The following is a 24164-nucleotide window of genomic DNA, read 5'->3' as shown; positions in this document are numbered from 1 at the left end:
TTTTACTTCCTTAATAATGTACAATGGGACCACGCTTCCGGTCCAGCTCAAGAAAAAGCTCCCATTCTTGTAGCTTGCAACCTTGCCTGCTTTAAAGTAGGGACATGCAACTCCCTGGCTTGAGCAGAATATTAAATGCGTGATGGCACATACTCAAATTGATTAAATATTTAGGTGCCATTCCTTGAAAACAAACGTAAGTTAATAGCAGTTTACAGTATCCCATATCCTAAAGTCAACTTTCAGCCAATAAAGTTTCACATAAAACTCAGACACATGGTCAAATTTCCCAATCCCAAACAAAGCACAAATTATCGAATTTTGTGTAACTTGTAAGGCATGGATCACATTTGTGGGAACACCAAGTAGCACCAGATTGCAGTAGTCTAGACTCGACAATACTACTGATTGCAGAATGCACTTACAATTGACACCCGTCAAATCGTAATTTAATTAGCAAGAATGTGAAATTGAAAGAACCTGTATGAAATTGTGGATCCTGTATGACCCCCTAGGTATTTCATCTCAGCTGAAAAGTGGATAGTTATTCCCAAGACTTGTACAAAATCCGGTACTTTAGTACCATCATTGAAAGCTTATTATTGAGAATAAATGCCATGCCATTTTTCCTGTGTGTTTCATGATCAGAGTAGCAGATCCAGTTCTCATTTGATTGAAAATAGCCCAGTCCTGTCCATTTGAGTTCACTGATCCTTATCAATTTTGGGTTTTTTTCATTTGATCTTTAACAATTTCCAATTTTCCTTGGTTCATGCTTCATATGTTCCAAGTTTCTATGTTATGTCTCATCATCAAATTTTCTTGGCAGAATGTAGAAGTAGATTGCCAGGACTTTCTTCTGCACAGTATAAATTTGATGTTGTCGCCATTGTTGCATCAAACGCAATTCTCCGTCTCCAACACTGCCCATCTGCTGCTGTCCAAATGGGTGGTACATCGTTAGTCTGGCATCTTCACTGAAACATGTCCACCCCAGTGGCACGACAAGTCCATATACCATGACTGTACACTATTCTAAATGAGGTCTCATCAGAGTCTTATACAGAAGCAACAATACCTCATTTTTCCTCTTGGCTATACCTCTCCCTATGCTCCTCCAGGAATACTAGAAAGCTGAAGACAGATGGAGCAAGCTCTAAGTCTCCAGATGGTACGCCTTGGAACTAAAGCACCACAATGATTGCATTGGATAAAAGTTATCTTGATTGGTTGGTATGGGAATTGACTGATATGTATAAACAATCCAATAGTCAAGAATACTTATCAGTAGCAAACCCAGGGGTGGGACTATAAGTCCTTAATTCAGCAGAGAACCATGCAGATGAGAATTAGGTATATAGGTAGTGTAAGCACGGGGGATGGGGGGTAGGAGGGCCTATGCAACCAGAGATATGTGAGCTGACTAGCTATGAAACCTATCTCCAATGTTATTTTCTGTTAAAACACTTTAAAAATATTTATATCCCGCCCATCCACAGATCTAGGTGAGGTACAGGAGCAACATACATAATATCAACAAATAATACATACAGAAAAACATACAACAAATCTAAAAAACATCATTACGGGGCGTGGCTTGGGAGTGCACGAGGATGGTCGGGTAGGGCAGAGGCTCTGTACATACAGACATTAATGACATAAAATACTGAAATAAAATTTTCATTTTAACGGAAGAAACGAAGGAAAATACAACGTGATGGCTTCAGGAAAACAAAACAAGTCTGAAATGGGGATTTCTAATACCGGCAGTGTTAAGAGATCTAAGCCAGAGCCGGCAACACCCTCAAAGTGTCCGTTGTCAAGAGAGAAAAGTGACATTGATTTCTGGAAAGAAATACAAGAGATAAAAGAAATTCTTCTAAAAAACGCCAAAAAACTGGATGAAATACAGGAAGAAGTAATGACTTTAAATAAAAGAACAGAAGTGCTGGAGATTAAAACAACAAAAATGGAAATGAGAATGGACAGTTTTGAAGCAGAAAAAAGGCAATATAAACTGGACAGAGAAAAAATCTTTACACTCACCAGGGAAGTCGAGGATTGCCAGAATCGCATGAGAAGGAGTAATTTGAGACTTTTGGGCGTACCGGAAGGGGTGGAGAAAAATAATCCGGTTTCATTTGTGGAAAATTTTTTGATGAAAGTCCTGCCCCTCAAATCCAATTACCCGATAGAAGTTGAACGTGCACATCGCATACCAATGAAAAGACTGGATACTTTAAAAGGTCCTCGCCCCATAATTTTCAAATTGCTAAGACACCAGCAAGTTTTAGAGGTGTTAAGAATGGCTAAAGAACATGCAAATTTAAAATGTCAGGATGCCAAAGTCCACATCGTTCCTGATTTCGCTAAAACAACGGCAGATAAAAGGAAAAAATTTCTAGACATGAGGCCGAAGTTAAGAGACATCGGAGCTAGATTTGGCCTGATATACCCCGCGATTATGAAAATAACTATTGACAACAAAACTATGAGCTTTGATGAACCTGTGAAGTTGGAAATGTTTTTAAATCAAAGGGAGCAGCCGATGTCAATTTAATTTGACTTATTTACTTCCTGGAGTTGGAGTTGATTCTTCTTGGTTTTTATTTGATTTTATTTGTTATTCATCTTTAATATATTTGAGAATCTGCTAACTGACAGTTTGGCTCTGTTTATTTTGAATGGAAACTGTGAAATGGAATGCTAATGAAAAAGGCACTTTGTTTCTCTGTGAGCATTTAATATCTCTTTCTCAAAGGATGACTTTAAAGTTGAAATGAATTGTTCCTTTGCTGTTACATATCTTAATAAGATATTAGAATATCTGATATATGTTATTACAATATATTCATGAAGATAAGATATTAATATACAGAGCTTATAGTGGCAGATTTAGATCATAGGTTATGATGAGTTAATGGAGGTTTTGATAAAAATTCAGTACAAAAGATTTCAGTTAGCAAAGATTTTCAAGGGACTCTAGTTTAAGGTTTAGTAGGCTTCTTTGAGAATATTTAAAGGGAATATATGTATTTAAAAATAAATAACAATAATTTTTTTTTTAAAAAAAAGGGAAAATATATTATTAATGCTTAATTTTCATTTATAGGTTTCTTACAAGTCTGATACTTTTAGCAGACATATAGAGTTTCACATTCTTTTTTATCATTTATAATATGAGTGGAAGATCTTTATTTAGTTTCTTATTTTGATTTTTTAATATTTTGAGAATATTACATAAATTATTTATAAAAATACATATGATTATTACATACAATATTGTTTTATAATTGAAGTCTGTATAGAGCTTTTAGTTTAGCTTTACTTGGTCTTGTATGTGCAGTTCCAGGTTTTATCAGCCAATATTAAGGGTGGGAGAGGGAGGGATGGGAGGGGGGTTAAAGGGATTTGATAATTGGGGTAGGGATGTTGGATTGGGAGATATAAATGAAGGTGGTGTTTATTCATTTCAAATGATTTCAGTTTTTTGTTCAGATATAATAATTGGAAGAACTTTTGTAAAAATTATTTGGATTGATGGAGATTAAAACTTTTTCACTCAATGTTAATGGCCTTAATCACCCAGTAAAGAGGAAAAAAATGTTAGCATTTTTAAAAAGGCAACAGGCTGATGTGTATTATATTCAAGAGACACATTTATCAGTGTTTGAATCCAAAAAGCTAGAAGATAATTGGGTGAAACACTGTTTTTTCGCTCCCGCAATAGGGAAAAAGGCAGGAGTGGCTATATTAGTGAACACAAAATGTTTAGCTTCATTTAAAATGATAGATTTTGATCCTTTAGGGAGATGGATACGAGCGGAAATGAGAATGGGAAATAATACTTTGACTTTATTAAATATCTATGCCCCGAACTCGAATCAAAATGATTTTTTTATTAATATACAAAAATTAATACTCCCACTGGCTGCTTCTAATTTAATAGTAGCTGGAGATTTTAATGCTGTTATGGATCCTTTTTTGGATAAAAAAACAAGCAAAAATATAAAATCATTAGGGTTAGATAATTTGGTGAATACTTGTAATTTGAAAGATATATGGCGTATTCTTCATTTTAATGATCAGGAGTTCTCTTTTTGCTCACCAGTTCATAAATCTTTTTCAAGAATTGATTACATATTGGTATCAAATTCCATAGTGCAACAAGTGACACAAGCTTCTATTGATCCAATTATTTTGTCTGATCATGGAGGAGTGTGGATTACACTTACACTAGATAATAATGAATACAATAGATCATTATGGAGGTTTGATAATACATTGGTTTCAGATTCAACTTTTCTTGAAGAAATTAAGTAAAAAATTTTGGAATTTTTCCAAATAAATACCTCAGCAGATATTAATGCGGAAATCTTATGGGATGCATTTAAAGCTACTATAAGAGGTAATATTATTTCTTATTCTGCGTATATTAAAAAACAACTTATTAAACAATTTTCAGATTTGGAAAAAGAAATTAAATTGCTGGAATCCAAATTAATAGATGATTGGAATCACGAAAATTTGCAAACTTTATTAAAGGCTAAAGGCAAATATATTGAAATTTCTTCAAAAATGGCAAGGAAAGATTTGTTTTCTCTGCAAACCTTGTATTATGGAAAATCTAATAAGGCAGGAAGTTTACTTGCAAATTATCTTAAAGCAAAAAAGAGAAGAATAAAAATAAGTGCAATAAAAGATGAGAAAGGAAATATGCATAATCAAACTAATAACATTTTAAATCAATTTTTGGCTTTTTACAAAGAGTTGTATTCTTCCGAGTCTTCTATTGATAAAGTTCAAAAAGGTATGGAATTTTTAAATCTTCTTGAGGGTCCAAAGCTTCCTGATCATATAAAAAGAAGTTTAGAAGAACCTATATCATTAAAAGAATTAGAAACAGCATTGAAGTCTCTTAGAGTTGGATCCGCTCCAGGTGGGGATGGTTTTACTGTGGAATTCTATAAAACATTTCAAAATTCTTTATTACCCTATTTACTAAATTTATATCAGTTTCAACTTAATAAAGGTTGTATTAAAAGTACTATGGCAGAATCTGTGGTGATTGTTTTGCCAAAGCCAAATAAAGATCCCACTATGGTTTCAAATTACAGGCCAATATCATTAATTAATGTTGATGGAAAATTAATGGCTAAAACACTAGCATTAAGATTGGCAAAGGCTCTTCCTTACATAATTGATGTACATCAAACAGGTTTCATTGCTAACAAACATTCTTCTAACAATACAAGATTGACGTTTCATACATTAAATTTAACTAAAATGATGAATGAACCAGCTTTTGCTCTTTCATTAGATGCAGAAAAAGCTTTTGATAGGGTAGAATGGTCATTCATGTATCAGACTTTGGATTGGTTTGGTGTGGGTCCTGGTTTTGTTCAAATGATTAAAACTTTGTATAGCTCCCCTATGGCAAGACTATACATTAATAATAATTTATCTGAGAGTTTTAAATTACATAGAGGAGTTAGACAAGGATGTCCATTATCTCCTTTGCTGTTTGATATTGTTTTAGAACCCTTATTGATAGCTATTAATCAGACAAAGGGGATACAGGGTATTCCCTTGAAAGAATGGGAATACAAATTATCTGCTTATGCGGATGATATTTTATTATATTTGCGCAATCCAGGTTCAACTATACCATGTTTGTTAGAATTGATTGAAAGATTTGGAATGTTTTCAGGATATAAAATCAATTGGAATAAATCTGAAATTCTTTCGCTTAATGTGCATTGCATAAAATCTATGTTTGATTCATTTCCTTTTGTATGGAAAGAGGATGGATTAAAATATTTAGGAATTTGGATTAAAAATTCAATAGAAGATACACTAAAAGAAAATGAAAAACTTTTATTAAAAAAGGTTTTGGAATTATGTGAACAATGGAACCCATTACATATATCTTGGTGGGGAAGAGTTCAAACCATAAAAATGATGATATTGCCTGTGGTTTGCTATCAAATGTGTATGATTCCGGTATTTTTTCAGAACTCTTTTTATAAAAAATTGAATGCAATAATTATTAAGTTTGTTTGGCTTGGCAAAACACCTAGAATTGCTTTGGTATCTTTACAGAAATCAATTAAGGAGGGTGGGGTAAATTTCCCAAATTTCTATAGGTATCATCAGGCCTATATTTTACGTCAAGGTATGTATTGGGTCCTCCCAAATCTCATTGAATACACTCCAGATTGGTTATACTTGGAATGGCGACTCCTGTCTCCTTTACATCTTTGTCACATTCTCAGTATCAAGATGCCCAGATTGTATAAAGAAAATAAACTTTTATTAGATACATGGAAAACTCTAAGATATGTAAGTAATTTAACTGAAATTCCTATTAGTAAATCGACAAATCAATCTATATGGCTAAACTCCAAGATTCAGATTGGCGGAACTAAGATTGTCTGGAGGCATTGGTTAAATGCAGGAATACGAACTTTAAATGATGTTATTTCAAATGGAAAAATGCTTGAGTTTACACAATTGCAAAATAAATTTGGACTGAATAAATCACAATTTTATAAATGGTTGCAATTGAAGCAGGCCATTCAGGCAGGGTTCCCTGAATGGAAAACTTTAAATTTTCAATACAGCATGGAATTTTTATGCTTCCAGGCAGATTTTCTGGGTCACCAGGCCGCACAGTGGTATAAAGTTATTAGTGAATTGGTTAATAAAAAACCTAAAAATGGTCTTAGGGATATTTGGAGCATTGAGATTAATCATCAAATTTTGGCATCTCAATGGCCACAAATTTGGTCTTGGAGAATAAGATGTACACTGTCAGCATCTATGAGACAAACTTGGTTTTTTCTTTTGCATAGAGCATTTTGGACCCCTGTTAGATTACAAAAATTAAATAGTTCAATGTCTAATAGATGCTGGCATTGTAAGCTTGAAGTAGGGACTTTGGATCATCTTTTATTTTTCTGTCCCTATATATTAGCCTTTTGGAATTCGATCTGGGATCAAATAAATTCTTTATTAGATAATCCTGTAGCATTAACTTATGATACTGTGATATTTGGCATATCTATGAGGAAAAAGAGTCAGATATCGGCAAGTAATAACAAACTTTTATTGATTATGACAGGAATTGCCATGCAACATATTACTACAAATTGGAAAGATCACACAAGACTTAATTTTAATTTCTGGTGGAATTCACTATGTCACATATATAGAATGGAATGTTCAATAGCAATACAAAATGGAAATTATAAAAGGTTTAATGAAATATGGGGGCCATTGACATTGTTTTGTAATGAATAAACACCATTTTCTTAACATTATTGGAAGGGAAAGGGGAGGGTTTATATAAATGGAAAAAAAAAAATAAAAATAAAAATGTAAAAAAGAAATATGACAAAGATTGATTCAATTAAATAATTGTATGGAAAGGGAGGGGGGAAGAAGGGTTTAGATATATATACCTTTGTTACAATCTTGATAGATTTATCAAGTGATGTTAGTAAATCTATGTATTACTTATATTGTGCACTTGCTGAAAGTTTAAAAATGAATAAAGAATTATATAAAAAAAAAAAAACCATCATTACAAGGTATCACAAACCCACAACACTAATCAACCTCTAAAACAACAAACAAAATAGAGCCTGCCTATCAGAGAAAAGGCTAGCACAAATAAAGTTATTAGAAGGGCCACTGATAAATATCTAGTTTCCACCAAGGCTGGTAGTAAACAGATTTCACAGTTTTGAAAAGTTAGTCTAACCCCCAGAGACCCAAATATAGAAAAAAACGTAAAAAAATGTTTTCGAACGTTCACATGTTGTTATAGGAGGCTTGTGATCCCTAAATCAGTGTTTTTTTTTTTTATTTTGACATTTTAGTAACTTTTGGGGAGGATGTTGTAAAATTGCAACGCTGGGCCTGTAAGGTAGCAGAATTTCAATAGTGTCACTCTCTCTCTGAACACATGTAAGGAATAATTAAAAGTTTATTTGTACTTTACAGCTTATAAAGACCCACCTAAGTTTATGTATATACACAACAACAATAGTATAATAAAGAAAAAAGTAATTTTTATTATCAATTTAATACAAAAAATGAGTATCATATAAAAACGCAAATTTTTCCCTGTGAAGCGCCCATTGACTTCTATCAGCGGTAATCAAGAAATTTCGTGTTTTTGCACAAAAAATTTCATGTTAGCGCAAATACGGGTAAAAACGGCCACGCTATGAAATAGCACTTGTGCTATCTTCATAGCACGGTTTTGTGAATCGAGCCCTATATGTGCATGTTTTATTTGTTCATTTATTCAGTTATGGTAGTTCCAAAAACAGTTATTTTGCTCTGAAAAGCACAGGCGAACATTGCACTTCCTGCAAAGTGTGTTGGTATAGCCTTTTGCACAGTGTCGGCACCGTCCTCTATCGGCTTTGATGGGAAAATGTCCAATCATGTCCTTGCAAACTTCCTTTGGAGGGTGTGCATTTGACTTTTTGGCTGTCATGGCAGCTGAAGAACCTCCATCATCTGTAAACTGCCTCTTTTGGGAAGTCAAGGTGCCCCCTCTTGATGAAACTGGGCTTGCAGATGGTCGCCCTCGCTTTGACACTGACCCAGCCGTTCCGATCAGGATAAGAGAAGATGCCAACTGGGCCTGAAACATTCTCCTGTTTAGCATCTGTTTCTTTGGGATATCCAAAGCTTTGCAGTCCCTTTTGTACAGGAGCCAAGCATTGATCACAGCTAGGTTAATGGTGTGCCAGAAGATGTAAAGGTACCAGCGGTAGGACTTCAGTGGAAACTTGTATTTTGCTGCAAATGAGTCTAACAAATCCACTCCGCCCATGAATTTGTTATAGGCAGCCACGATATAAGGCCTCTCAACTTCAACAAATCTTTTGGCAGTTTTGTCCCAGCGTTGAATCTTCTCCACTGGTTGTGGGCCAGCAAAGGAAGACACAAGTGTAACCTGTCTGTTGTCAAACCATTTCACAGCACAAATGTTGTGATTTGACTCCACTCTGACATCAAAGCTTCCTCTTCCCTTTTTCTTCAAGCTTTTCTCATCCTCAAGATTACAGTTTGGAAGGCGCACTTGTCTGGCTGTTCCTGTGTAATGAATTCCACAATCCAGCAGCCTAACTATCAATGGGATGCTGGTGAAAAAGTTGTCTGCATAGATCTTGTAGTTGTGACTATGTGGAAGTGTGGAAGCAAGTTTCATCACAACATCCCCTGATAGTCCAAGTTCAGATCTTGCCCGTATTCCATTCACACTGCCTTGGTACACATCAAAATCACAAAGTATACCAGAGATTCCAGTCCTTGCCCACAGCTTGAACCCCCATGGGTTTGGCTTGCCACGCATGTACTGTTTGATGCTGCTGAATTTCCCCCTGAAAGGGATCATCATTTCATCAACAGAGTTATGTTCTTCAGGGACCACTTTTAGGCATTTCTCTCTGAAAGCATCAAGCCATGGTCTGAGTTTCCAGAGTTTGTCACTTTTTTGTTCCATCTCAGACACGGTTAGATTGTTCACAAAATGTAATGATGTCAACAGAGACTGGAATCTGTTTCGTGACATTACATCAGCGACAGGACTGTATCTTGTGTCTGCTTCCCAGTACATACGGACTCCAGGCATTTGGACAAGACCCATCTTCAGATACATGCCAATCATCTGCTCTATTTCCTTTGTGTTTGTGTTTATAGATGATCCTTTCTTCTGAAAACTGTACTGATTTGTGTTATCTGCCAGAGCGTTGATCATATCTTCTGTCACAAACTTCTGAAAGTACTCCAGTGGTGTGCAGAGGGAATGGACATCATTACTCCAAAGCAGGCAACAGGGTTGTATGACTTCATGGCCAGATAAACAGACCTATTTACACATTCAACCATCCAATGGTGTTGCAGAACTGAACAATAGGTTCTATTAGTAATGTACATGAAGTTTTAAAAAGAAAAAAAATGGGGGAGGGTTTATTTTGTAGCCTTAAATGTGATGTTGTAATATTACAACACTGGGTCTCAGGGGAGTGCAGACAAAACCTTGCTATCACTTTGACCCACTGTTGTAAAATTACAACATAGAAATAACCAGCTCTAAATCTCTTAAAATCAGTATATTCAATGATGTCATAAAATCTGCATGATCTACACATATTAATGATCACATAAAAAAATATTTCAAGCTTTTTACTTACTTTAGTCCTGATGTATCCCGTCCAAAACAACAAGATGATATACTCCAAAGCAGGCAACAGGGTTGTATGACTTCATGGCCAGATAAACAGACCTATTTACACATTCAACCATCCAATGGTGTTGCAGAACTGAACAATAGGTTCTATTAGTAATGTACATGAAGTTTTAAAAAGAAAAAAAATGGGGGAGGGTTTATTTTGTAGCCTTAAATGTGATGTTGTAATATTACAACACTGGGTCTCTGTGAGCTAAGCTGTGTACAAAAGTTCAGATTAAGGCAAAGTTTGATTTTTATTTTTTTTTTTGGGGGGGAGAAAGCACAGAAATTCATAGTAGCAAAACAGATAATCAGAAATCTCAAAGCAGCAGTAAAAGATTAGCCAGCTACAAAAATGAGAGAATGCAATATTTTACTTAGCTCAAACACAGAACAAGTCCAGACACATGGAACAACGGCTTTCACAATAAGAAGACAGGTTTACAGAAAGGGAGGCATTGAAGATGAAGAGAATAGAGGACTGTGAAATAAGAACATGAGACTTGCCATACTGGGACAGACCAAAGGTCCTGTTTCCAACAGTGGCCATCCCAGAGAATATCAAAGATGCGGAACTGAAGTCCATCATGGCAGTGGGCCTCATGCCATCAAACACAAAGTGGGTCCTTTGTGTGGGTCTTAAAAAAGATGGCGGGTCCCATCTGAGACCTGTGGTGGCCTGTCTACTCAATTTTACTGATAAGGAACCCATCGTGGCTCTGTACAGGAAGAAAAGTCTGCTTGAGAACATTTGACATTTGAATTTTAGTACGTAGCCCATTTAAGTTGTGCTCAGAGTATCTAGTAAGTTAGGTAGCTAATTAAATTATATTTGGGGTGGCATTTCAGTTACAGTGGGAGTTCATTCAGTGTACTAGGGGATGCCTTTGAGTTTCATCAAACAAAAATAGTATCTCAATAAATGCTGCGTAAAGATACTTAAAAGACACAAAACAAAGAGCAACTCTGTTCAAGCCTGTGAGGGGCATTTGTTTGCTCTTTCTATTCGCTTACTCCTTCACACTGAGGGCACACAATACAAAATTTATTATTATTATTGCCTTTATTGTGTATTTGATGTGTGGTACAGTTTTTGGCAACTGTGCTTGTGCCGTGGAATTTGTCCATTGGCATAGCTGCTCTTTGATTTGTGTCTTTTGAGTTCCATTAGTCAGGAGTGGAGGTATTGAGTCACTGAGGCGCTGGTCGTAAAGAGGAAGGTATAGTAGCTAAGTTGGCGGTCTTGCCCAATTAAGAGCTTATTGTCACAGGAGATTTCAATGTTACTAGCAATCCGGCCATAGATTGTAAGCATGCAGATTTTGAAAAACTGCAGGAAGACCTTTGGAAATTGGAAGACTGGGTATCCAAATGGCAGATGAAATTCAATGTGGACAAATTGGGAAGAAAAATACAAATCATAGTTTTCGGATGCTCAAGAAAAGGATCTGGGTGTCATCGTAGACAATACGCTGAAGCCTTCCGCCCAATGTGCAGCGGTGGCCAAGAAGGGAAACAGGATGCTAGGAATTATTATAAAAGGGATGGTTAACAAGACTAAGAAAGTTATAATGCCTCTGTATCACTCACCTTGAGTATTGTGTTCAGTTCTGGTCTCATTATCTCAAAAAATGTATAGCGGCACTAGAAAAAGTTCAAAGAAGAATGACCAAGATGATAAAGGGGATGGAATTCCTCTCGTATGAGGAAAGACTAAAACCTGTATGGAAATTAGCTTGGGTGTCTAACATCAAAGAGGGAGGACATATTATCCACACTTCCAAACGGGACATACAGAACCAGTTTGTTAAATTTTATAGAGATCTTTTTTTTTTTTTAATATATTTTTATTTATCAAATTTTTAAATTTTACAATTCAAGTATCCACTTGTACAGAAAGTTGAAGAAAAGCAAACAAATAATACTCAAGAATTAAAGTACATAATAATCAAATAAGATAAATATTTAGCTTAACTTCAGCTCAAGTCCTCCATTTAGATCCAAGACAAAATAGGCGAGCATATTAACAAATATTAACAGAATATTTGAATCAAAATATAAAAGAAAACAAGGTCCCTTTAGCTAAGTTCAAACTGCACTTCACTTTTATTTCCCTTCGTCCAATCGAGCTCCTGCCATAAAGGCTGTCAACTGGAAGGGCTCAAAGAAAACATATTTACAAGGATGTCGTAGAAAAAAAGTCCCTCCAAGAGATATAACCCCTGGCTTCATCATAAGAAATTCTCGCCTTCTTTTTTGAGTATCCCGTGCCAAATCTGGAAACATTAAAATTTTATGTCCAAGAAATTCTTTCATTTTATTTTTAAAGAAGAGTCTAAGCAACCAGTGGCCGCCAATCCCGTATCAATCACTTGATGGGGCTGTTTAGAGACTTGCACCTCTGGCAAAGGTAGGCGGCAGAAATGTAGGCCAGGGTTTTCAAGGCCTACATTTCTGGCACCTACCTTTGATGTGAATTGTGCCTCCGGAGACACCTGTCGGCACCTAATGCCATTTCTGGCATTAACCGGGTCTAGATTGGTTTTAGGTGCTGTAAAGCGCTTACGGAGCCCTGATTCCAGTGCTGGTTTTTAAGGCACTGGTAGAAATCAATTGAAAACGTTATTTAAATGGCGTTTTTCCACTTAGCTTAGGCTCCTAAAAAAAACAGTGCCATTTATAGAATATGGGCCAATCAATCAATCAAAATATATGTTACGGTGGTTCATTTTTCCAACCTTTTGCAGTTCATAGTTTTCTAAATAGTAGGCTTCTCCCTGATAATATAAGATCGCACATAGCATAACATAATATGACATATTCTGAGTTAGTTAAATTACCAGCTGGTTTAGGTTAGCATCTAGATGTCCGGATTTAACTGGACATGTCCTCTTTATAGACATCCAGATGACTTTTTTGTCTGGGTTTTGAAAAGCTTTGAGCTCAGGGCCATGTCTGGAGAGCATCTGTGTATGCGTGGATGTGACGCCTTCCAAACGTGGCTCCAAGTCAAGGAAGTTAGGGGGCGGAACTGAGGGGTGGGGCCATGTGTCTGGATTTTACTCATATAAAATCTGGTAACCCTATAGATGTGGATTCAGGTTCCAACTTATGTCATTCTCCATGTACTATATGGGTCTCTTTGCTTGTAAATTGCTTTGAGCCTGTACTAGAAAAGTGTGATACAGAAGTTCAGACTAGATTAGATTCAAGATTGGTTGTTCTCCCTTTCTTTTTTAAAGAATTTGGTTCTTCTTTCTTTTAATGGACACACGTTTCCCCTTCCTACTGTATTTCCCTTTTCTTGTTCTCCCCATATTCTTCTTCCTGTTCTGTTAAGTTTCTTTTCTTTAATTTTTTTTTTAAATTCTTTATTCATTTTATAACTTGCATCAAGTGTACAGTAAATAGGTTAAACTTTAATTTTTGGTGGAATTCATTATGCCACATATATAGAATGGAAAGATCAATAGCGACACAAAATGGAAATTATAATAATTTTATTAAAATATGGGAGCCATTAGCGTCTTTTTGTCATGATTAAATGTCATTTTCCTATTAGTCAGACATCATATAATAATAGGAGGGGGGAGAGATACAAAGATAGGTTTCGTTACATGAATGAAGGGTTTTGAGGGAGGGTGGGGAGAGGGTTACATTTATATGTTTAGATTATAATGTAAGATATGCAAGTGCCTTGTTTCATTGTGTTGATTATGAATATTGTACACTTGAAAGATTTTTAAAACGAATAAAGAATTAAAAAAAAAAAGTGTACAGTAAATATCAAACAATTATAATACATCACTTGAAAAATCTTCAATATCATACACCAAGAAGATTTAACCCCCACCCCCACCTGAAAATAATATCTTATGACATTCATATATATATTCTTAATGGAAAACCAAGAAACCCTCCCCCCCCACCCCAAATCCACATGTGTATTAAAATTGGGAAAAGTGTAACTTATTCATTATTATAATTTAATAATGGTCCCCACAAATCCTTAAATTTATTATAATAGCCTTTTTGAACTGCCAACGCTCTTTCCATTTTACACATGACAAACTGAATTCCACCAGAAACAATAATTCAGTCTTTTACAATCCTTCCAATTATATGTTATTTGTTGGATGGCAACTCCTGTCAATATCATCAAAAGCTTGTTATTATTAGCAGATATTTGACATTTAGTTCTAATAGACATGCCAAATAAAATTGTGTCGTATGACAATGCTACATGATTTTCTAACAAGCAATTTATTTGATCCCAAATAGACTGCCAAAAAGCCTTAATGAATGGACAATAAAACAATAAATGATCTGAAGTTCCAGCTTCGAGATGACAATGCCAACATCTATTAGACTGTTAAGTTTCAGTCGTTTTGTCCTGTTTTGGGTCTGTCAGTTTTATGGTTTTTGCTTTGTTGTTTATTTTATGTAATCCCTTTTTAATGCACTGTAAACCGCTTAGAAGTTTTGATTTAGCAGTATAACAAAATTTGAATAAACTTGGAAACTTGGTTTCTAATGTCCTCTCCTGATTAAATGTATTTTCTAGACTATTGACCCTAATGATGTTATACCAGGGGTCGGCAACCTCAGTCCTCGAGGGCCGCAATACAGTCTTTTGTTCCCCAATGAATGAATATGCATGAGAGCATTTTGCATGCACTGCCTCCATTGTATGTGAATAGATCTCAAACATATTCATTGGTGACTGGGTGGCAGCCCTTGAAGACTTGTGATATACTATTCTACAGTATCTCTTTTTACTTTTTTTATTGTGAAATTTCTGTACAAAGTGACTTTGCTTTGTTGACAACTAAAGATTTATGGTGGAAAATGATACGGCTTTTACTTATTTCTCACCACAATAGCAAATACCTGACCCTCTCACATATTGCCCTCTTCCTCTGCTGATTCTGTAGTTTGATTTTTTTAATAGACTTATTTAGGGTGTATTGTAGCTTTAAATCAGTCAGCCGTCCTCACCACAAATTGCTAGTTGCTTTACTTAGGACTCTGAGTGATACCTCTGTAGCCAGTCAGGGACCTACATCTTTATTGTAGGTCACTATCAGTCCTTCTGTATGACGTCACTGATATCCAGTAGTTTAGCGTTGGAATGGATTTTCTGAGACTCTTTTCATTCTTTCTTTCTACAGCTGTTCAGCATGAGAGGGGACCCAGGACATCGACGATCAGGAAACAGGTGGCTTTGTACTTCAGAGGGCACAAAGAGGTGAATGGATCCACACCTCACTTCCCATCGGCAGCGTTGCCAGCCCCTGCCTTCTTCACAGCGGTGACCCAGCTGGAACCCCATAATCTGGAGCTGACAGCCGTCTCCAACACCCCGGAAAGGCAGGCACTGGTGGGGCTGGCACAACCAACCCCAAAGGTCAGTTTCCAGAATTCATCAGACAGGGCTGGTTGTGTGTCTGTCAGAAAGGCAGTGGCTTGTGATGGATGACATCTCGAAGGGCTGGAGATGTGGAAAGGAAACCAGCCTCTTTTTTGCTTGAACAAATCTGGTAACCCTATGCAGGGAGATGAATAGCAGGAGCCTTGTCGTAGGGGGAGGAAGGCGGTCTCGGTAAGCATGAGATAGGTTTCTGCCACCAGATAGGAAGGTGGAGTGGACTTCCCTATACTAGGTACATGGTGTAGGAAAGACACATGGTAGATAACATTTCTGTCATCCTTCCTGAGCTGTTAACTGTGAGATTGGGATAAGCAGAGCACAGGGCCACCACACTTTACAAAACTGTAGTGCAGTTTTAACGCCAGCCACAGTGGTAACAGCTCCAACATTCATAGGAATTCTCTGAGCATCGGATTTGTTACCACCATGGCCAGTATTAAAAATAGGTAGCGGGGAGGGAGTGGGACAGCCAGGTTTGGCTCTTAATATCCCTAATTTACTTTTTTCCACCTTCATTCTAATCTTCTATATTCTTGTTATAAATTACGGTGGTTTTCTGTAAACCAAGGGGCTTTACAAGGGTAGTTTACCTTTTCCTCAATGATTGGGGCTAAATAATCTACCATTCGCAGATTGAACGTTCCATATATCTAATAAATTATTAGAGTCAAAGTCTGATGTAATATTGGGTTACAGTGGTAAAATAGAATTCCCAAAGGATTCTGTATTAAGCTTAATTCTTCCTTCAATAGATTGTTTCACTTTAGAGCAATGGTCTCAAACTCGCGGCCCACCAGGTCCTATTTTGAGGCCCTCAGTATGTTCATCATAATCACAAAAGTAAAATAAAACAGTTTCATGATCATATGTCTCTTCAGCTAGAAATGACAATATTATTATTAAGACTTAGCCAAAAGGCTTTTTTACATTTTTAGCCATTTGTTCTTCCGCCTGTGCCTTCGCCAAACGTATCTCTCTCTTGGCTTCTTTCAGTTTCACCCTGTAGTCCTTTCTGCTCTCCTCTTCTTGGGTTTTTTTATATTTCATGAACGCCAACTCTTTCGTCTTTATTTTCTCCGCCACTAGTTTAGAGAATCATATCGGCTTCCTTTTTCTCTAGTTTTTATTGATTTTCTTCACATAAAGGTCCGTAGCCATTTTTATCGCTCCTTTCAGCTTAGACCACTGTCTTTCCACTTCTCTTATGTCCTCCCATCCTAACAGCTCTTTCTTCAGGTACTTTCCCATTGCATTAAAGTCCGTACGTTTGAAATCTAGGACTCCACTTTAGCCGTTATATCAAACCAAACCGTTTGATGATCGCTACTTCCCAGGTAAGTACCCACTCGAACATTAGAGATACTCTCTCCATTTGTGAGGACCAGATCCAATATCGCTTTTTCCCTTGTGGGTTCCGTCACCATTTGTCTGAGCAGAGCCTCTTGAAAGGCATCCACAATCTCCCTACTTCTTTCCAATTCCGCAGACGGAACATTCCAGTCTGCATCCGGCAGGTTGAAATCTCCCAACAGCAGAACCTCCTCTTTCCTTCCAAACTTTTGGATATCCACAATCAGATCCTTATCAATTTGCTGCGATTGAGTCGGAGGTCTGTAGACTACACCCACGTAGATAGAAGTTCCATCTTCTCTTTTCAGAGCAATCCATATCACTTCTTCCTCTCCCCAGGTCCCTTGCATTTCGGTCGCTTGGATATTGATCTTTACATAGAGAGCTACTCCTCCACCTTTATGACCATCTCTGTCCTTCCTAAAAAGATTATATCCCGGTATGTTTGCATCCCATCCATGTGATTCACTGAACCATGTCTCTGTGATAGCAACAATATCTAGATCTGCCTCTAATATCAGGGCTTGCAGATCATGAACTTTGTTGCTTAGACTGCGAGCATTTGTGGTCATCGCTTTTCAGCTATTTTTCAGCGATAATCTCCTTTTTCATATGGATTTTTGTGTCGTTTCACTTTCCGTTGCAATACTAAGAAATGAGTTGCTGATATTGCTTATGTTGCAGCCTTTACTACTATCACATCTTTTCTTTTGCCGGGGGTGGTCTCTATAATTGTCCTTCGTACATACACCACCCCCACCTTCTAGTTTAAATGCCTAGAAAAATATTGTCTAAATTTCTCTGCAAGGTTTCTTTTTCCTGCTGTAGTAATATGTAGCCCATCAGTGCAATATAGCTTCTTGTCCTTCCATGTATTTCCCCATCCTCCTATGTACCTGAAGCCTTCTTGATGACACCAGGCTCTGAGCCATCTATTAAAGTCCTCTGTGTTTTTCACTCTTTGCTCTCCTTTTCCATATGCAGGCAGTATTTCAGAAAAAGCTAAAGTCTTTACAAAAGGTTTCACGCCCTCACCAAGCTCCCGAAAAGCTTTATGTGCTGCAAGTGTGGAGTTGTTGGCCAGGTCATTTGTTCCCAGATGGATAACAACATCAGTGTTAAAATCCTTAGTTTCTTCCTTAATTATAGTCAGTATTTGCCTGGAACTCCTGGTAGCTGAGGATCCTGGAAGACATTTCACTATTTTGGTCTCCTTGCCCTGTGTTCCAAGGTTAATGCCTCTGATGATGGAATCCCCCAACAGTAATAGTTTTCTGTTTTTGGCTTTCCAGCAGGACAATTTCCTGCTGAAAAAGGGGATAGAGGGGTATAGATAGAGGATTACTGGACATGTCCTGGACCTGTTCGGCCACCGCGTGAGCGGGCTGCTGGGTACGATGGACCTCAGGTCTGACCCAGCGGAGGCATTGCTTATGTTCTTATGGCACTAAGCTAAATCTTAATGCATTAGCAAATATTTCTTCCTAAATTGATATTTCTTTGCCCTTAAGGGAGTCCAGCCAGAATTTTCCCCCCTATTCTATTCCTGTCTCCTTCCCTCCTACAAGTGCCAAAGGTGGGACAATACTTTTAGAAGTTTCAGGGACTCTTTTTGGTCCTTCACAAAAAAGCCAGCTGATCACATTGGCTACAGGCTCTATGATATAACTTTACTTTTATATACCGCAATACCACAAATAGTTCAGAGTGGTTTATAGAGGAAGAGACTGTATACAGACAGCAATAATACAAAAAAACTTTTGAAATTACATTAGCGTGTTAAGATTAATCAAGTTTATCGTGGAGTGGTTTAGGAATGCATCAAGGCAGAAGTGGAGTCAGAGAAATTTGTCAAAGAGATAAGTTTTGATTGCGTTTGAAATAAAGTTGGCCTCAGTGAACCACAGGCAAGAATGGGATGTATAAAATCAGGAATGGGAGATTTTATACTGAAAGAAATACTGCACCAATGCCTGAGTACCTGAATAAATTTATGTAAACCATTCTGAGCTCCCCTGGGAGAACGGTATAGAAAATTAGATAAATAGCACAATATAAGATTTTATGCGGGTTGGGGCTGGGAGCCAGTATTCCAAGTGAAGAAGAGGAGTGGCGTGGTCAAAGTGGTGAGAAAAATCAAGACGTTTGACTGCTGCCCATTGTAGGAGTTGGAGGCACTTAACTGAGGAAAGGGGAAGTCCAGCATAAAGGGAATTACAGTAGTCAAGGTGAGAGTTGACTATGGCCAAGAGGAGAATGCCAGTCAGGGGTTGATGAGGAAGATCCAGCGGTGGGGCCTTCCTAGAAGAGACTGAGCACAGCTCTGCTTTCTCCTTCTCTCCTCAGTACCCCCATGAGGTCAGCGGTACCCCCATGTATCTGTACGAGGTGGCTACAGAGTCAGTCTGTGAGTCGGCGGCACGGCTTCTCTTCATGAGCATCAAGTGGGCAAAAAGCGTACCAGCCTTCTCCACCCTGTCGCTCCCGGACCAGGTAAGAGCACAGAGAGGCTCTCAGATCATTTCTTTGTACATGGCAGCATTAGAAATTGTGCATATGGAAGAGTTTATGGGGTCTGCTGCTATGCACTGAAATTGCTTTACATTGTATGATATACCACCCTCCTAGTTTATGTATTGGGGTTTTTAAAATTAACTTAAGATTTATGTAGAAATGAGATATAGATGTAGAATGGTTGAATCCGATTAGAAAAGAAGATTTAAAAGTACATTTGTGACATTTCAAATAATATAAAGCAAATTTAATGGTCTCCTACAGCCCTGTTTATTAAGGTTTCTCTGAGTTAGAGTAGGAATTTTGTGTAAAAGATCCTTTTTTGTTGGGTTTTTTAAAATAATTCTTACTAATAGCAACTGAAGGACAAAATTGTAGATGCTATGTATGAACATATTGCATAATTTTATAAGATGATTCATATGTGACACATTGTATACACTAGAGGTTTTTCTGAAGTATTAGATGTTGTTTCATAACTGAAAATCCCACACGGTAAGTTCAGTACAGAAGAGAATGACACGGTGACAGAATTCATCAACATTCCCATCTCCACAGATAACTGCAGGAAACCATCCCATGTCATTCTTTAGTGCTCATCTCAACCTCAGTCCTTCTACATCAGCATTCTTCAATGCAAGGCTTGAAGGTCACTTGCTGGGCCTATCTGATTCTTATGTGAGTCAAGTATAGGATAATGAAACCATTGTGACGACTTTGGCTCTTAGGCATTGGTGGACTGAGGCTTTATGACATCACAATCTCAGCTCTGCAATGTTGCTACTCTTTGGGTTTCCGGCAGGTACTTGGGACCTGAATTGGCCACTGTTGGAAACTGGGCTTGATGGGCCTTCGGTCTATCCCAGTATGGCAACGCTTATGGTCTTATGTTGTAACCATCCCGTGTCATTCTTTAGTGCCCATCTCAACCTCAGTTCTTCTACACCAGCATTCTTCAATGCAAGGCTTGAAGGTCACTTGCTGGGCCTATCCATACTCTGATTCTTATGTGAGCCAAGCATAGGATAATGAAACCATTGTGACATCACTGATGACTTTGGCTCTTAGGCATTGGTGGACTGAGGCTTTATGACATTACAATCTCAGCTCTGCAATGTTGCTACTCTTTGGGTTTCTGGCAGGTACTTGGGACCTGAATTGGCCACTGTTGGAAACTGGACTTGATGGACCTTTGGTCTATCCCAGTATGGCAACGCTTATGGTCTTATGTTGTAACCATCCGGTGTCATTCTTTAGTGCCCATCTCAACCTCAGTTCTTCTATACCAGCATTCTTCAATGCAAGGCCTGAGGGTCAGAGACTGTGACCATTCATACGCTGAATCTTCCCTCTCTCCTTAAAGGATGGTTTCCCACGGGGAAATTACTTTTTTTTTTTTTTAGCCTAAGTGGTTTACATTCAGGTACTCAAGCATTTTCCCCTGTCTGTCCTGGTGGACTTACACTCTCTCTAATGTACCTTGGACAATGGGGGATTAAGTGAGCAGACTTGCCACAAGAACAGCAGTGTGTATGAAAAACACGTGGGCCTAATCCAGCCTAGCACTGGGAAAGATAAGTGTTTATAACAGTATTAATAACATTATATACTGGCACACAATCCGGACACAGTCCAATTACATTAGTGGGAAGCGATTTTATGGTCGCTCCCGACACAGCTGTTCTTTAGGAGTTTCAAGTAGGGCTCCCAGCGCATGTGGATGGAAATTTATTGAAATATTTACATTACATTACATTACATTAGAGATTTCTATTCCGCCAAGGCGGTTCAAGGCGGATTATAAAATAATTATAAACGGTGGGTTATAATGGAAGATCATTTGTCATTTCTAGAGAGGTAAAGAGTAAGTCATGTAGTTTCAGTGTGGTGGTAAGAGGGAGGAGGGAAGGACAGTATATGTGATGTTAGGACTGTTTCAGGAATTTCTTGAAGAGTATAGTTTTTATTTCTTTTCTGAACATCTTGTAGTCTGGGATAGTTGTCAGTAGATTGGAGATCCTGGTTATCTAGTTTTGCTGCTTGAATGGCTAGGAGGCCATCGTATAGTTTTTTCCGTTTTACTTCTTTGATTGGGGGGGTGTGTTTTTCTATGTCTGATTGAGGTGGTTTGGATGAGGCGGTTGTTCTGGTAGGTTGGGCTGTCTCCAGTTAAGGTTTTAAATAACATACATTAGAATTTAAATAGTATTCTTTCTTGGATTGGTAGCCAATGTGAGTTGATGTATGCTTCTGTAATATGGAGTAGATGAGTCTCAGAGCTGTATTTTTGATTGTTTGTAGTTGTTTAGTCATTGTAGCAGAGCAGAGGAGGTAGAGGATATTGCAGTAATCTAGTAGATTTAGGATTAGGGATTGTACTATAAGATGGAATTGTGTTTTTTCGAAGAAAATCCTAACTTGTCTTAGGTTTCTCATCACTGCGAAGGATTTCTGTATTGTTTTATTTATTTGCAGTTGCATGGTGCAGCATCAGTCTATAGTCATTCCTTTTAGTTTTATGGTAGTTTGAATAGGATAGTTGATTGTGTTAATTTCTATATTGGTTATGGTTGGGACTTTAGTTTTGTCTGTGTTGAGTTTCAGTTTGTGATCTTTCATCCAGGTTCCTACTGTTTCTAGTGTTCGGTGTAGTGTGTTTGTCATGGCGGTCTTTGGTTGATTAAAAGGTATGAGAATGGTAATGTCATCTGCATAACTGTAGGTGGTGATGCCTAGATTATCTAGGTATGTTCCGAGAGATGCAGTGTATAGGTTGAAAAGAGTAGGGGATAGCGTGGATCCTTGTGGTACGCCGCAAGGGTTGGACCAAGGTTCAGATTTTTCTTTATCTGATTTTACTCTGTATGTTCTCGATTTTAGGAAGCCTTCAAACCAAGAGTATACTGTATCTGAGATGCCTATTTCGTCCAAAATTTGCAGTAGGATGTTATGGTCTACCAAGTCAAATGCTGCGGTAGGGTCTAGTTGTATGAGAAGCATTTTTTTCCTGTGCTGAGGTGTTGTCTGGCTGTGTCAATGAGGGAGCCTAGTAATGTCTCTGTTATGAAGTTGGATCTGAAGCCAGATTGCGTGGGGTGAAGTTTATTATGGTCATCTAGATAGTTGGTGAGGTGTTTGGCTACTAGTCCTTCTGTCAGTTTGACATATAGAGGTATTGGGGCAATAGGTCTGTAGTTGGATGGTTGGTCTGTTGGTCCTTTTGGATCTTTTTGGATTGGGGTGATGATGATTTCGCTGAGGTCAGTTGGGAAAAGGCCGTCAGTGAGCATGGTTTGTATTCATTGCAGAAGTAGAGTACGGAATTTTGTGGTGGAGGTTGTAAGAAAATATAATGGGCAGTGGTTGAAGTCACAGGATGTGTGACTGTACTTTTTGTAGAGTTTATTGAGTTCTGATCATTGTATGATGGAGAATTGAGACCATGTTCTGTCTGCTGCAGTTGATTCTTTTTCTGTGAGATGGGATACAATTGAGGGTGGCTCTGGCATTTGTAATTTTGTTCTTGAAGTGTTCTACTAAGAGGGTGGCTGAGGGGAGTGAGGTATTGTTAGTGGTCATGTAGGGTTTGGTGTCTGTTAGATCTTTTAATATTTGGAATAGTTTTTTGGTATCTTGGATTTATTTTTCTAGCAATGCCTAGCAATGCCTCTGCTGGGTCAGACCTGAGGTCCATCATGCCCAGCAGTCCGCTCACGCGGCGGCCCAACAGGTCCAGGACCTGTGCAGTAATCCTCTATTTATACCCCTCTATCCCCTTTTCCAGCAGGAAATTGTCCAATCCTTTCTTAAACCCCTGTACTGTACTCTGCCCTATTACTCCCTCTGGAAGCGCATTCCAGGTGTCCACCACTCGTTGGGTAAAGAAGAACTTCCTAGCATTCGTTTTAAATCTGTCCCCTTTCAACTTTTCCAAGTGTCCTCTTGTTCTTTTATTTTTCGAAAGTTTGAAGAATCTGTCCTTCTCTACTCTCTCTATGCCCTTCATGATCTTATAAGTCTCTATCATATCCCCTCTAAGTCTCCTCTTCTCCAGGGAAAAGAGACCCAGTTTCTCCAATCTCTCAGCGTATGAGAGGTTTTCCATCCCTTTTATCAAGCGTGTCGCTCTCCTCTGAACCCTCTCGAGTAACGCCATATCCTTCCTAAGGTACGGAGACCAATATTGGACGCAGTATTCCAGATGCGGGCGCACCATCGCCCGATACAATGGCAGGATAACTTCTTTTGTCCTTGTTGTAATACCCTTCTTGATTATGCCTAGCATTCTATTTGCTTTCTTAGCGGCTGTTGCGCACTGTGCCGTCGGCTTCATTGTCATGTCCACCATTACCCCCAAGTCCCTTTCTTGGTTGCTCTCATTCAATAATATCCCTCCCATCGTATAGTTGTACCTCGGGTTTCTGTTTCCAACATGCAATACTTTACATTTCTCAACGTTGAACTTCATCTGCCATCTCGCCGCCCATTCCCCCAATTTGTTCAAGTCCCTTTGCAATTCTTCGCATTCCTCTTTAGTCCCAGCTCCACTAAATAGTTTTGTATCGTCCGCAAATTTTATTATCTCACACTTCGTGCCTGTTTCTAGATCATTTATGA

The 24164-nt window shown here is 38.0% G+C and overlaps 1 protein-coding gene across 2 annotated transcripts in view; it reads left to right on the top strand.

Annotated features, from left to right (window-relative positions):
* Positions 1-24164, top strand: part of NR2E1 (nuclear receptor subfamily 2 group E member 1) — a 232023-nt gene that overhangs the window by 162080 nt on the left and 45779 nt on the right. For both annotated transcript variants that reach the window (XM_033937016.1, XM_033937017.1), the window contains 2 exons: positions 15424-15659; positions 19380-19526. In XM_033937016.1, the coding sequence (XP_033792907.1) occupies positions 15424-15659; positions 19380-19526 (383 nt within the window). The remainder of the gene's footprint in view (positions 1-15423; positions 15660-19379; positions 19527-24164) is intronic.

Source organism: Geotrypetes seraphini, chromosome 3, assembly GCF_902459505.1.
Source record: "Geotrypetes seraphini chromosome 3, aGeoSer1.1, whole genome shotgun sequence".
In the NCBI taxonomy this organism is placed as follows: domain Eukaryota; kingdom Metazoa; phylum Chordata; class Amphibia; order Gymnophiona; family Dermophiidae; genus Geotrypetes; species Geotrypetes seraphini.
This window is presented reverse-complemented; position numbering and strand designations above follow the sequence as displayed.